The sequence below is a fragment of the Perognathus longimembris genome, chromosome 21 (genome assembly GCF_023159225.1).
Source record: "Perognathus longimembris pacificus isolate PPM17 chromosome 21, ASM2315922v1, whole genome shotgun sequence".
NCBI classification, from domain to species: domain Eukaryota; kingdom Metazoa; phylum Chordata; class Mammalia; order Rodentia; family Heteromyidae; genus Perognathus; species Perognathus longimembris.
In genome coordinates, this window is record NC_063181.1 from 18,586,510 (window position 1) to 18,601,136 (window position 14,627).

General features: G+C 32.8%; 1 protein-coding gene across 1 annotated transcript in view; it reads left to right on the top strand.

The window, feature by feature from the left end:
• The window catches only part of Wdr17 (WD repeat domain 17), a 76,011-nt gene extending 62,702 nt beyond the window's left edge, over window positions 1-13,309 (top strand). The window contains exons 24-30 of the mRNA XM_048330763.1: window positions 3,297-3,408; window positions 6,914-7,055; window positions 7,341-7,443; window positions 8,852-8,953; window positions 10,098-10,196; window positions 10,500-10,680; window positions 12,869-13,309. Coding sequence (XP_048186720.1) covers window positions 3,297-3,408; window positions 6,914-7,055; window positions 7,341-7,443; window positions 8,852-8,953; window positions 10,098-10,196; window positions 10,500-10,680; window positions 12,869-12,988 — 859 coding nt within the window. The 3' untranslated portion in view covers window positions 12,989-13,309. The remainder of the gene's footprint in view (window positions 1-3,296; window positions 3,409-6,913; window positions 7,056-7,340; window positions 7,444-8,851; window positions 8,954-10,097; window positions 10,197-10,499; window positions 10,681-12,868) is intronic.
• The last annotated feature ends 1,318 nt before the right edge of the window (window positions 13,310-14,627 follow it).

Below are 14,627 nucleotides of genomic sequence, written 5' to 3' on the forward strand. Positions count from 1 at the left end.
TCAGGATTTTGAACATTTTTACATCATGCATCCATGCATACAATTACAGTTAAGATGAAACTATTTAGGTTACTGTAACTATTGAACATTACAGGTAATAACGGTAACAGTGACTAATACCTACATAGTGCTTACAATTTGCTAAATACTGTTCAAATCACTTCATGTGGAATAAACCATTACTTCCTATGAATTAGATTGGTTTGCCTCAGGTCTCAAAATGATAGAGTAATGTTTCAAAGCTGCAGAAAGTATCTCTAAAGTGGATTCTTAGCATGATAATGTATCACTTCATATGTGGCTAACTTAGGAAAGAGGCAGACTTTCCATTCTGCTTAAAAAAATTACCTTTAAGTAGTTGTACAAAACAGTTGCCATTTAACACAGCAACTTATTAATACAATGTATTTTGATAAACTTCACCTTTTTCAACATTCTCAACCATCTCTCCCAATCTACCTCTCCCTCATTTTTCTTAATTCTGTAGGCTATGCACTATTTTATGGTATTCTCCCCTTCTCCTCATTTTCCCACACCTTCCCCTTAACCCCACCTCCCTTTTGAGTACCCTTTTCCTGGTGTTTTATTTTTCTGAAATTTATCTTTGAGTTCATAAAGAATTCCACTATTTGAGTTTTCCTTTGAATTTACCACATTTCAGTTAATACATTTGTATACACTTGAACACCACCTAACATATTTACTGTTAAATTTATCAACTAAATCTAGCTTCTATATATAAGGAAAAATATGAAACTTTTGTCTCTCTAGGTCTGACTTAATTCACTTAACATAATTTTTCCAGGTCTTTCCATTTCTTTACCAAGGGTACAGTATGATCCTTTTCCATAGGTGAATAAATTCTATGGTGTCTATCTACCACATTTTCTTGATCCATACATCATCCATTGAGGCCATCTAAGCTGACTTGGCTATGGTGAATCATAGTGTAATGAAATGGTTGTGCTGCTGGCTTTAGTGCTTTTTGTCTCAATCTTGGATTTGGGAATGAATTTGAAAGTCTTGTGATAGTTCTTATTTTTAATCATATCTTACAATAATGTTAGACCATAAAATATAGTGCTACCCCACTATCAACTTTAGGTTTACACTTATGTACTACTGAGTTTTCAGGTATCCTTCTGTCAAAAACAATAAGACTAATTACATGGTCACTATTTTTTACCTTAGGTCAATCCCAAAGGTAGTAGTTCCATTTCAGTTTATCTAGTTAGTGGTTACTTTTAGTAATAATAATTTTTAAAAACTTCTATTAACTTATAGCTCCTTTCATAAAGTTCTCCCTTTATATAGTCTTAGGTATACCATTAACTAGGCTAAAATTTGTACTCTGAAATGATCCCAAGAGAAATCTGTAGCCTTGCTGGATACCTAAAGATAAAAAGTAAATCAACAGGGGAAAATGAGGGAGGAAGTAACAAGTTGACTAAGAAGAGTACACACTGCCCTACATATGAAACTGTAACCCCTTTGTACATCACTTTAACAATAAATAAATAAATAAATGAAAAAATAAACCAACAATAGTATATAGTGTAAAGGAAATATTCATAATTTTATAAGATGAAAATTAGTCATCTAGTTACTGATAAAGGTTTTTATTCTTTGTGTTTGAAATATATTTATAATATTAAATATTTTACTTTTAGCTTTCCATCTGTTGGATACAGGTACTATCTAATTTTATTTTTAAGCATGATTATTTAAAAATTCGTTAGAATGTTTACTTAAATATTCATGTATTCATTTTGAAGATTTAAAATGATGTTTCTTCATTAATAAGTGCACATTAACTATTCATAATGTTGTACATTACTCTAGTTTCCCTTCATATCTTATAAATCCTTTGTCTTACTTTATATGTAGCATATAATTTGTAGCAAATAAAACCTAGTTACAGAGTTGTAAGAACAGTTCTTACAATCTAAGTACATGACTTTATAATTTCTTGTACAATACATTATATGCTCTATTTATGGTACCAAATAACTAATTCTGATATCAAACAAAAACACTCTTCTGAGTAACAGTTAAGCATTTAGAACATTTGATTCAGCTTTATCATTTTAGAAACAAAAATATACCCGTAGTGTACATCTCCCAATAATGTACTAAACTTTCAAAAACATATTGAATTTAAAAATGAATTTCCTATGAAATGAATTTCCAATAAATTTCACTACATTAGGTGTAATATATGGCAATAAGTCAAGATTATGCTTGTGGTTGATAGAAGTTAAAATATAGTTCTAGCACAGCTGATTTATTTAAAGTAAAAGCAACTGCTCACTCTGTACTCTCATGGACATTGTTTCAATGCAATAAAATTTTGGTATTGGAAAATACATTTTACTCTTCATAGTTTTTAGCAAGAACAAGTCAACTAATATAATTTAGAACTTATTAAATAACTCAAAGATTTACCTGACCAATAGTAATAGATCTAGAGTGATAACCAACATTTTATTCTAAAAATCTTAACATAAGCCCAGTTTAAAATATTACTACTTGGGGCTGGGAGTATGAAGCTCTCAGTTCGATTCCCCAGCATCACATATATGGAAAACGGCCAGAGGGGGCGCTGTGGCTCAAGTGGCAGAGTGCTGGCCTTGAGCAAGAAGAGGCCAGGGACAGTGCTCAGGCCCTGAGTCCAAGGCCCAGGACTGGCCAAAAAAATAATAATAATAAAAAATAAAATAAAATATTACTACTTTAGTAGTTTCATGTGTACATTTTTCTTTTAATTTTGGAGTGTGACACCAAAGTTTCAAATTATACTTATTGTTTTTCTGTATTCTTTATATTATAAGCCCTTCTCACATTAAAACAAAGTGATTTATTTGCATAAATGACTGACGTGTATGTTACTTAAAGTCTTTACAAATAAAATGAAGGGCTTCCTTCTCAAGAGTCTCTCATTCACAAGTTTATAAATTCTGATTTGAAATATCACCTACCCTAAACTCAGGCTGAATATTAACATATGAAATTCTTGAAAACTAAACAATACCTTGAATGACCAAAAATTGTGGGGTTTTCCCAGTTATGATGAATACAGGCAAAAAAACGTAAAACCTTGGTGATTTGGAAGGTTTATACAGAACATATCTGTAGATATTTTAACACTTGTAGCTCTTTAGTACTGAAGTACTTTTAATACCTTAGGACTAAAGTACTTTTAATACTTTAACATGTGTGAGCCCTCTTTTGAAAATTATAAATGTTATTTTCAGAGTATGTCCTTAATAAAGTTGCTCTTTCTCCTATGCAAGCAGGAATTTGGCAGCTGATCTTCTCCTAATGATTCCTGACAGCGAACTGCATTTAGTAAAACTCTGTGCATTCTATCCAGGGTGTACTGAAGAAATAAATGATCTTCATAACAAGGTAGGGTGAGGATATTACAGGTTACAGTTTGAAATACAATATCATGATTCAATTAATTTTAGATTCAAGCAAATACACATTTGTACAGAAAAAAATGAATATGTAGTCCTATTGGCTTCCTTATAAATTCAACAAAAATGATAACATTAAGAAGTAACAATTGTCTTTTTTCTAAGGTTTTGCAATTTTTTTAATAAATCATAATTTATAAATGTATTGAAATGTGAAAAACAGGATTTTTGGATTTGCTTTACAGAGAAAACAAACTCATAGAAGAAACAAACTTGGACAAATGACTTAAAGTTGGAGTAAAAGTTTTATTAAGTCTAACACTTAAGTCCCAGACCCTTGCATCTGAAAGTAGGACTATAAAAGCTTTTCAAGACAAATGACTTTAGAGCTTGAAAAGCATTCATGAGGCAAAGTAAACCATGTACATTATTCTAGAGTGATTAAAAACTATGATTTTATAAAATATAGAAATTGATATACTAGCATTATACATAAAAATTAAAAAATGTTTAACAGTGGGAAGATAGTTTATATAGCTACTAGCATATTCCTATACTTCTTTGCGAATAGTACACACAAACATATCACAAGACTTTCTGTAAATAAGAGTAAATGGCCATAAGATATTGTTAAAACCTAGCATATAAAAATATCCATACATATATAATCTGATTTTTTAAATAACCATGAATGAACTTACTTGCAGAATAGTTAATGAACAGCCTATGGGAAAAGTGCATGCACACACACACACACACACACACACACACACACATTCAGTTTTCCTCTGTAGGTGAGTGGCCCTATTCATTTAACAACTTACATTTACTGAGTATTATATTAATATAGATAGATAATAGAAAGATAGATAGATAGATAGATAGATAGATAGATAGATAGATAAAAAATGTACACAGTGTTTGGATAGAGGTGTGTGTGTTTGTGTGGGGGGGGGGGTTGGTATGCAACATAAGGGAACATACTTGTCCAAAAGATAATTGTCCAAAGTTAATCTAACCAGTAGAATCAGAGATTATGGGATATTTTAACTTCTTTTTATACCTCTGTGTAAAAAATTAGTGTGTAAACCTAATTGCAAATTTTACATTTAAACTACAGAGGATGGAGCTGGGAATATGCCCTAATGGTAGGGTGCTTGCCTCATATACATGAAGCCTTGGTTCAATTCCTCAGCACCACCATATATATAGAAAAAGCCAGAACTGACACTGTGGCTCAAGTGGTAGAGTGCTAACCTTGAGCAAAAAGAAGCCAGGGACAGTGCTCAGGCCCTGAGTCCAAGCCCCAGGATTGGCAAAACAAAAAAAACAAAAACAAAAAAAAAACTACAGATGATATGGAAGAAAGATTGCAATTATTCTGTAGTGTTTTTATGTTTATATGTCCTCTGAAGCAAGGGATATAAATGTTAAAGTAAACACTTAGAGAGGTTACATAACAACCTAAAGTTATACAGATTTGGTATTATTTGTTTTTTCTTTATTTCATTGGGGGCTTGAACACAGGGCTTGGTACTCTTGCTTGAGGTTTGCACTCAAAGTTGGCTCCAGTTCTGGCTTTTTGCTAGTTTAGTTGGAGATATGAGTCTCATGGATTTATCTGCCTGGGTTGACTTCAAACTGCAGCCCTTAAATCTCAGCCTCCTGAATTTTATAGGCATTAGCCACCAGTACTTGGCATATTATTTTATTTGTTGTTGAAAAATAATCATAGTGCATATCTGGAGAGTCAGTCATATTTTATTATATGCATTAATAGTGAAAAATAAATCTAGAGATGTTACACACCTATTTTTTTCAAATACCTATCATTTCTTTTTGTCAAGATCATTTACTCTTTGATCTAATTTGAAATATATACTATTAATTATGGTCATATTCACTGCCCCATTCGTAAGGAAATGAAAGGACTTGGAAAAAATCATATTAAGTGAAGTAACTCAGACCCAAAGAAGCATAAACCCTATGGTGTCCCTCATAGGGAATAGCTAGTACAGGAGTAGGCCAGTCATGGTAAAAGATCAAAATACCCCAACAGCTGCACCCATATGATCACATAAAATGATGCCAAGTGAAATGAATTCCACATTCCAGAGACAAGAGTTGTAACCACTGTTGTAACTATTATCATCCCATGTGAAACCATACCTTTTGTATTTTTTTATTTTTGTCTTTTTTTATTGTTTTGTTTCTCTTGTATTCCCTTCCTGTACCCTTGCTACCACTATATCTCATCCAAATACCCTGGATACTGTTTATACAGGTATTAAAACTGGGGAAAGTAAAGGGAATACCAAAATTGAGAGACAAAGGACAAAAGACAAACCATTCCAAAAGCAATTCTTACAAAACCATTTGGTGTAAATCAAGTGCCCAATTCAGGGGGAAAGGGGGATGGGGAGGAGAGGGGGGAGAATGAGGGAGGAGATAACAAGTTGAACAAGAAATGTACTCACTGCCTTACATATGAATCTGTAACCCCTCTGTACCACACGTTGACAATAAAGAAAAATGTTTAATTAAAAAATTATGGTCATATTTCCATGCAGTTACAAAAACATTCAGAACATCCTCCCCCTATCTAACTTTGTATTGTAGACCCATCCCAAAGACAAGGGCAGATAGTATTCACTTGGTCTTCAGCCTCCACTCTGAAAAAATATGATCAATTTTTGCTTAAATTTGTAGCTCTTTGGAAAGATAAATGAATATCTGTGCACATGTTAATGATTATACAACTTCACAAGGAATATTAAAAACAATGTTATGTAAATAATTTTTGGAATTCTAACACAGGAAAAGAATTTGTTCTATATTCTATTTGAAAATGAAAATAAGAATCTCAGGAACTTTTCTTCCCAGGCTAGCTTTGCACTACAGTCCTCCGATACTCCTCAGAAACTAGGATTACAGTGAACCACCAGTGCCCAGCTTTGTTTAAAATTTTTATTTTTACCAAAAAATTAATATACATTTATTTTCATGCTTTAGTACTGAAATTTCATGGACCTAAAGGTGTTAAATTTTAGAGCCTGACATTTCTAGCCTCCTTGAATTAAAGTGGTTTAACCTGCATTCAAGGTGAACTTACAATGTAGCGGACATGCGATGATGAGCTTTCATGCTTGCCATAATTGATGTAGCTTTTGTCAGTATATTTATTCTAAAAGGAACTAATTCCACTGGACTTGCCAAATCATAATTTTACAGTAGGGCAATTTAATTCTACCTCTTTTACTGTGGATTTTTGTGATGAAAACATGACTCATTAATTACTGACCTCATTTATTATTACTTGATACTGTAGGTGTTTTTAATAAATATTTCCATTTACAAGTAATTGCATTTACATGTATTTTGGGCAACTGTAATAATGCTAGAGAGACTGAGTATAAACATTATTTAATATTTATACAACTGCTTTTGTTCCAATAAATCTTACTAACATTGCTGTTCACTCAATTATTTTCTAGTGTAAGCTACCCACTGTACAGGAGTGTTTGCGATTAGCTGAGGCAGCCCATACAAATGGCAATGTATTTGAAACTATAAAGTATTACTTACTAAGTCAAGAGCCTGAGAAAGCTCTTCCTATTGGTATTGACTTTGTCAAAGGTAAGTTTAGTTGGTAGTATAATTCTTAAATGTTCACATCTATTTGGTCTGTTTATTCATTTTTATAACTAGCATTTGCCACTTTTGATCCTCAAAAGAGAGATTACTGATGTGAAAATGTGGCATCTCTTCTGATTTTATGGTATGGGGACTTGAGAGACAGTGAAAAGAAAATACCTCTATAGAGATAGGATGGGATGGTAGAGAAATAACTGTATAAATAATTGAAGGAACAAGTTTGGAAACCATTATCTTAAAAATATTTTACTTGATTTTGTTTTCTAGACTACATCAGTAGTTCAAATTGGACATTGGACACTATTTACCCTGTGCTTGACCTATTGAGTTATATTCGTACTGAAAAATTAATCATGCATGCATGTACTGAGTGAGTACTTTTCCTCAAAAATACAATGAATGTCAATGCAATGGTTTAAAATGGTACTGACAATGAAGAAAGGATTATATTGGCAGGTGGTTGGCTCTTGAAGAATAATTACATTAGGGCTGGGAATATGGCCTAGTGGTAAAGTGCTTGCCTCGTATACATGAAGCCCTGCGTTCGATTCCTCAGCACCACATATATAGAAAAGGCCAGAAGTGGCACTATGCTCAAGTGGTAGAGTTCTAGCCTTGAGCAAAAGGAAGCCAAGGACAGGGCTCAGGCCCCGAGTTCAAGCCCTGGAATTGGGAAAAAAAATTACATTAGTAGTTTTGTAATATTCTTAATAAAAATACAGAGGTCTACTTGAAATGAATAATACATATTTGAGGTGTTATTCAGCAATATCTAGTATATGAGCTTATATATTTGTGTGTATAGACATTCAAACAGACATACATACCTGATTCTACAAAGACTAACTTTATCAGAGTTTATAAATGGTTGAAGATCTCACATTCTCAAGAAAAAAAATGTCATAGTTATGAAATTTTCACTTCTATGCTCATCATAGTATGATGGAGGGAAACACACAAGATAGAAAGAAGAAATAGGTACCATTTGTAAGTACCATCCTAGTACTGATGGCTCATACCTGTAATGTTAAGTACTCAGGACTTTGAACCTGGAGGATGGCAGTTCAAAGCCACTGTCTACAATTAGGTGGTAAGAGAGCTTGAGTGGAGGAGGTATAGCTCAAGCAATGGATAATTGAAAATACCCAGCAAGAATTTTTTGCAAAGCTCTGAGTTCCAGTCTCAGTACCAGCACACACACACACACACACACACACACACACACACACACACACTAATAATACCACTTTACAGACATTGAGCTTCCTATAACAAAAGCTCTAGAGATGTGGGCATAATTTGTAAGAAGGTATTCAGGATTTTATTTTTGTTTCAATACATGAAAATGATAACACGGAAGCCTGGGAACCTGGAAAAATCTCTTCAATATGAAATAGTGTCGGTAATTTTTGTCATTTCCTGCAGTCTGCACAATTTGCTATGAATTCCTAAAACTGACAAAAGAAGTAAGTGAAAGATAAATAACATAAAAAAGTCAGAAGATGGTTGGAGGATGTAAGTCAACAATAAAGCAATATTTTCTTAATTTGTGTGACAAACTGGGTTCAAGTCCTAGCACAGCAACCCCTCCCTCAAAAAAGAAAACAAACACAATTGGGAGTACAGAAAAACAAGCAAGGAAGGGTTAAATCCTACTTAATGGCTTTTTTTACATTAAAATATATAACACAAATGTCTAAAAAGTACATGAACTATATCCATGAATAGTATTTTTACTCTACATTGTAGAACTAAAATGTATGTATATTCTCTTTTAGAGCTCGAAATGAGTTACTAATCCTATGTGGTTATACTGGTGCTTTGTTGGCTATCAGGAGACAGTACCAAAACATTGTTCCAGCACTTTATGAATACACAAGGTAAAAAAAATACTTCTATCATGAAATTCGAGAAATTTCTTTTGCCAAGATAGATAGCCTTCAAGTGAATCAGAAGCACTAAATCCATTATTATAGTATTAATGTTTCACATATAATTACAATAAGAAAAAAATAATTATTAAGATGATTTTAGCTTATCAATGATGAAAATTCTAATATTATCTATGTACGTGGATATATATTAGTCATACATGTCAGGACATTCTAAACAGGCATTCTAGGACTGCTGAAACCGTCCACTAATTCTTTTGAAATCCTGGATTCTTCCTTCTTTTCACTCTGACATTCTTGGATTCTTTCCTCATGATCACAAGATAACTGCTAAATCTCCATATCTTATGTCCATTATCTAAGCAGGACAGAGGCAAGGGTGAATGCTAGACTGCAAAACACTTTCTTAGACAAATTTCTCTATGGTGACAATTCCATCTTTATGTCTTGTCTTACTGCCATATTTCCATAACCAGGTAGATAGGTAGGTAGGTAGGTAGGTAGGTAGGTAGGTAGGTAGGTAGGTAGGTAGGTGGATGGATGGATGGATGGATGGATAGATAGATAGATAGATAGATAGATAGATAGATAGATAGATAGATAGATAGATAGATAGATAACCGTCAGTTTTTCATTATCTGTTCCTTCCCTTTCCTTCTTGTCTCCCTTCTCACTTTCCCCCGATGTCTCTATTCCTCTTCTCTTCCCTCTTTTTATCCAGAAACATCATTTTTGTTTTGCCTATTCCCTTTATGAAAAATGACTCCATTTTATATCCAGATATACCATATCATTTGTGTTTATAAAGCAGCCTGCTGAACTCCATCCTTACATTCAGCCTTCTCAGAATTAAAATTATCTTTCTTTTCACATCTCTTTTTCCTGAGATCTTTGCTTTTAATGGTCCCATTAGTGATCGGGGTCATGTTTAAATGTTCTCATATACTGTGGTCATTACTCAGTCTTGCTAGGCTTGTCAACCATTTTCCATACATTATGCAGCCCATTTATTTCTATATTCAGTCCCTCATCACACCAGTGTTTCTTAAGCATGTGGAACTTTCGAAGGCCTTAAATTCTAAATATGTAAGGGAGCTTTATGTCAGATGGTAATATCTTTTTCACTTTTCAGTCAGCTCTTAAAACGTCGAGTGGTGTCAGTACCTTTAAAACTTGAGCAGCTTTCTGAGGAACTGGATGCGTGGCGAGTATGCACACAGCTCAGCAACCAGTGAGTGAATTTGCTGTAACAATTGGACTGTAGAAGGGATTTACTATTGTTGACAAAACCATTGACACTGTGTCACTTTTTCAATTTTAGCTGTATAATGAATGATGATTTGTTTAGCATGTATTCAGTACTGATGATTCTCCTTCCTGCCTTTTTTAAAGTCTCTTTTTCTCTCTCTTAAGTCTCAACTAAATTTGCCTCCATATATAAAGGAAAACTTAGTTATCACTAGAGTCTATTTCTAATCAGTGTCCATTGTGTGATTCTACAAAAGTGAAATTTAAACATCTGTTGAAAATATAGATCAGAAGACTCTCTGGACACACCTCCTTCTGATTCCCAAAGAAATGTTTATGCAACTTTGCTAAAGAGACTAAAAGAAGAAGCACTCCCAGGAATGACTGGACCTGATTATGTGACCGGATCAAATCTTCCCAGTCATTCTGATATTCACATCTCTTGTTTTACAGGATTGAAAATCCAGGTACAATCTGTTAGACATAAATTGTGCATTTCTTTTTGAAACCCTAATTCTAGCTATTCAGGAGGCTGAGATCTGAGGATCATAGCTCAAAGCCAGCCTGGGAAGAAAAGTCCCCATGAGACTCTTATCTCCAATTATCCACTCAGTTAAAAAAAAATACAGGCACTGTGACTCAATTAGTAGAGCACTAGCCAGGAGTACAAAGAGGCTCAGGGACAACACCAAGGTTCTGAGTTCAAGCCCCACAACCAAAAATAAAAGTAGGTAAATGTGAAAAGGCATGAGTCTTGCCCCCCCCCAAATGCTATTGGTGTGTTCCATAATAGTGTAAATTGTACTTTCTCTCTAAACTAAATTCAGAGAGAGAGACAGGAAGAGAGAGAGAGAGAGAAAGAGAGAGAGAGAGAGTCATTGTATTGTTATCATGGAAGCAGTTCATTTAATAAGTACACAAAATAGCCAATGACATGTATGTCTAGTTAAAATGTGCTTTAAAGTACAGATATGTCTTACCCTGAGGAGTGTTAAATAAGAGAAAGGAACAATCTCAATAGTAATAGATATTCTTATTTAATTTTTAAATTTGTGCTGTATAAATACAAAACAATAAAAAGTGGTATGTAGATATGTCACAAATGAATATATTATGCATATTCTTACCATGAGTTTCTGAGCTTTCAGCAGTTAAAAGCATTGAGAACCATCATGGGGATAACTAACTCCCAAAGAATGGTCCCTAATGTACAATCAAATTGATGATTAAGAAAGATCCCAGACACTCTCACTGAAACCCAGGAGTGTAATTATCTTCAAGTAGAGACATCTCCATCAGCTTGCAGCACTAGTTATAGGAGTCCTCAGGAAGTAAACATTAAGGAGTCATATGAGGGACTAGGGGAGAATATGGATCAAACTAGAAGAGTTCCACTTCCCAGTAATGCACACATCTTAGTAAATAGATTCTCCTATTTCTAATGTAATGCTTAAAAAAAAAACACCAAACTAATATTCACATGATAGGCCAATGAAGAATGTATAGGCCATTGTGGATCAAAGTCTTCATAAGACAACAGCAGTATGTGCCAACATTTAGGGCACATATTTGCATATAACTTTATTATTCATTTGGGTTCATAAAGAATCAAAACAGTAAATTCAGTTACATAATGAAGATTGAAACTTATGTAAGTTCTGGAATGTATTTTAGTCCACTCACTTTGCATTCTGTGCCATTTTAATACAGGGGATATGATGTTCCTTTCCTCCACCTACGATAGCCAGATGACCATTAGGTCAGCTAACCCTTCTGTACCAAACCTACATTCAGGAAATGATTGTCCAATTTTTTCATGTAAATTAACAAACATGTCTAATGGAGATGTATTGCTACCTCCCAGGAAATTTCAATTTCAACAAGGAATTAATGTGTGTAAGCTATTATTACTAAATTCCAAGTACAAACTTGAATGTATCTACCTACAGCTGTGATGTTCTTTCCAATATCTAAAATTAATTTGTTAACAAGTGTATCTTTTGATTCTATAATGAAACTATGGTTGATTTATAACCTAGTTCATAAAATTAAATTTTTACTTTCATGGTCTATAAGCTATATTTTTTCAAGAATATTGTTTGTATGATTACTCTGGACATATATATTCATTGATATAGATAAAATATAAATATGGCCTTAAATCACATGAACAAATATAATTTTAAGTTATTTAAAGGCTCATAAAATGTACATGTATTATCTTCTAAATCACAAGATCAAAGATCAAGATCCTGGTTTTAAGAATTTCTTCAACTATGTTGACATAGGCTACAAGATGAAAATAAAATAGTGGCTATATTTAAGTTATACACTTTTACAAAATACATTATCTTTGTGGCCATTAATTAATAATGACTATGGTTGATAGCACTACTATATATAAAGAAGATAGAATTAAATTATATTTTGCTAGACATCAGGTAATAATGGCATAACACTATTGTATTTGAAAATATTTCTATAGCTAGTAGCATTTAAAACAAAACAAACTGTTCTCATATTCTTCAATTCTATTTAACATTACTTAAAAATCACTTGTGGTTTCTCATTGCAGTGGTTCTGTTTCTGGAATTTTAAAATGACATTGAAAATTACCAATTCATCTTTTCTTTTCCAACGTTTTGCTATATATAGGGCCCTGTATATTTCCTTGAAGATGGGAAATCTGCTATCTCACTGAATGATGCTTTGATGTGGGCAAAGGTGAATCCATTCTCACCTTTAGGAACTGGAATACGACTCAATCCATTTTGAAGATGACATTTCTCTGCATACCTATTTTTTAAAGGAACTTTTATGGGTTTGTATCACCTTAATTTTGGTTGTCTGAGAGCCAAAGACTGGTAGAAGGATCAAGGGTGAGAGGAAGTGGGGAACGTGGTAAATTTTATTCATTACTTGTCAATATATATACATATATATATAATTTAAAGGGAAAACAAATGTCTCTTTTATAAATTGTAATAGCTACATTTAGGAAGAAGACAATATTTTAAAAGGACCAAGTAATTTTTAAAAGTAATCAAAAGTGAATATATGTTTGACTGTGAAAGGTATCAACATTTTATAGTTAAAGCATTGAAACTTAAAAAATAGTGCACACCAAAAAATAGTTTTTGACGTATGGTAACTATTTTATGAATAACTGAGAAACTGAAAGCCTTGAAATATCAAAATGTAAAATATATCCAAACATAAAGTTAATGAACTTCTTATCTCCCTTATCATTCTTTATAAAATGTAAACTTCTGTTTAGTAAAAATTTACATTTATAACTTTAATAAGTAATAATTGGGTATATATCAAAATATTTCTAAATCACCCTGAAGTTCAACTGCCAAATTATAAAGGCATAAGTTATATAAAAACACAAAAACAATGGGGTGATAATCACCACATGGTCAAGGTTATGTTTGTGTAGGAACTTGCCTTAGATGAAAATTGACTATTCTAGAAGTTATTTGATATGTACAGATATTAGATTTGATTTTTGTATTGAATATCAATATAATTATGTTTAATTGAGTTATATTAACTTTCTTAAAAGCATAATTTAAAGCAAATTATTTTCAAATAAATTTCCATATAGGATACAAGTTAATACATTCTATAAATTTAATTTTTAAAGTACTTGTTGAAAGTAGGAGTCTTTAACTCCCATTTTCTAAATGGAAGAGGAAATGTTTCTCTTCATCTATTTTCCCTAGTCAGGTTATAAAACGAATACTAAAAAATTATTTAAAGGGTAAAGTTCTGAAATATTTCAGTTGAACTATAATACTATGAAAGTAATGCATACATAGGAAAATAATTGTTTTACTACTCAAATTGTTCACCCAAAATTTATAATACAGGTGATTTTGTTTTATTAAAAAAGTGAATTCTTATGACTAAAATAATTGTGAGCTTTATTATTGTCATACTATTGCATTTTAAATATTTCTTGAATCTTTTTAAAAAGCCACTTCAAAGTGAAATAATGTATTTATCTATGTTTCAAAATTATACTAGCCACTTCTATATGCTTAAAAATCACGAGCTGAAATTCTATTTTACAAGAGTATAATAGATGAGAATATAGGCAACTCAGTGATGCTGTGACTAAAATGTTAAAAGATTTTGTAATTTAATCATAATCTCTAACTCAACCTTTTCTCTATTAATTGGCAGTATGCAGTAAAAATCCTCACTTAAAAACAGTAGTGCGGGGCTGGGGTATGGCCTAGTGGCAAGAGTGCTTGCCTCATATACATGAGGCCCTGGGTTCGATTCCTCAGCACCACATATACAGAAAATGGCCAGAAGTTGCGCTGTGGCTCAAGTGGCAGAGTGCTAGCCTTGAGCAAAAAAGAAGCCAGGGACAGTGCTCAGGCCCTGATTTCACGGCCTAGGA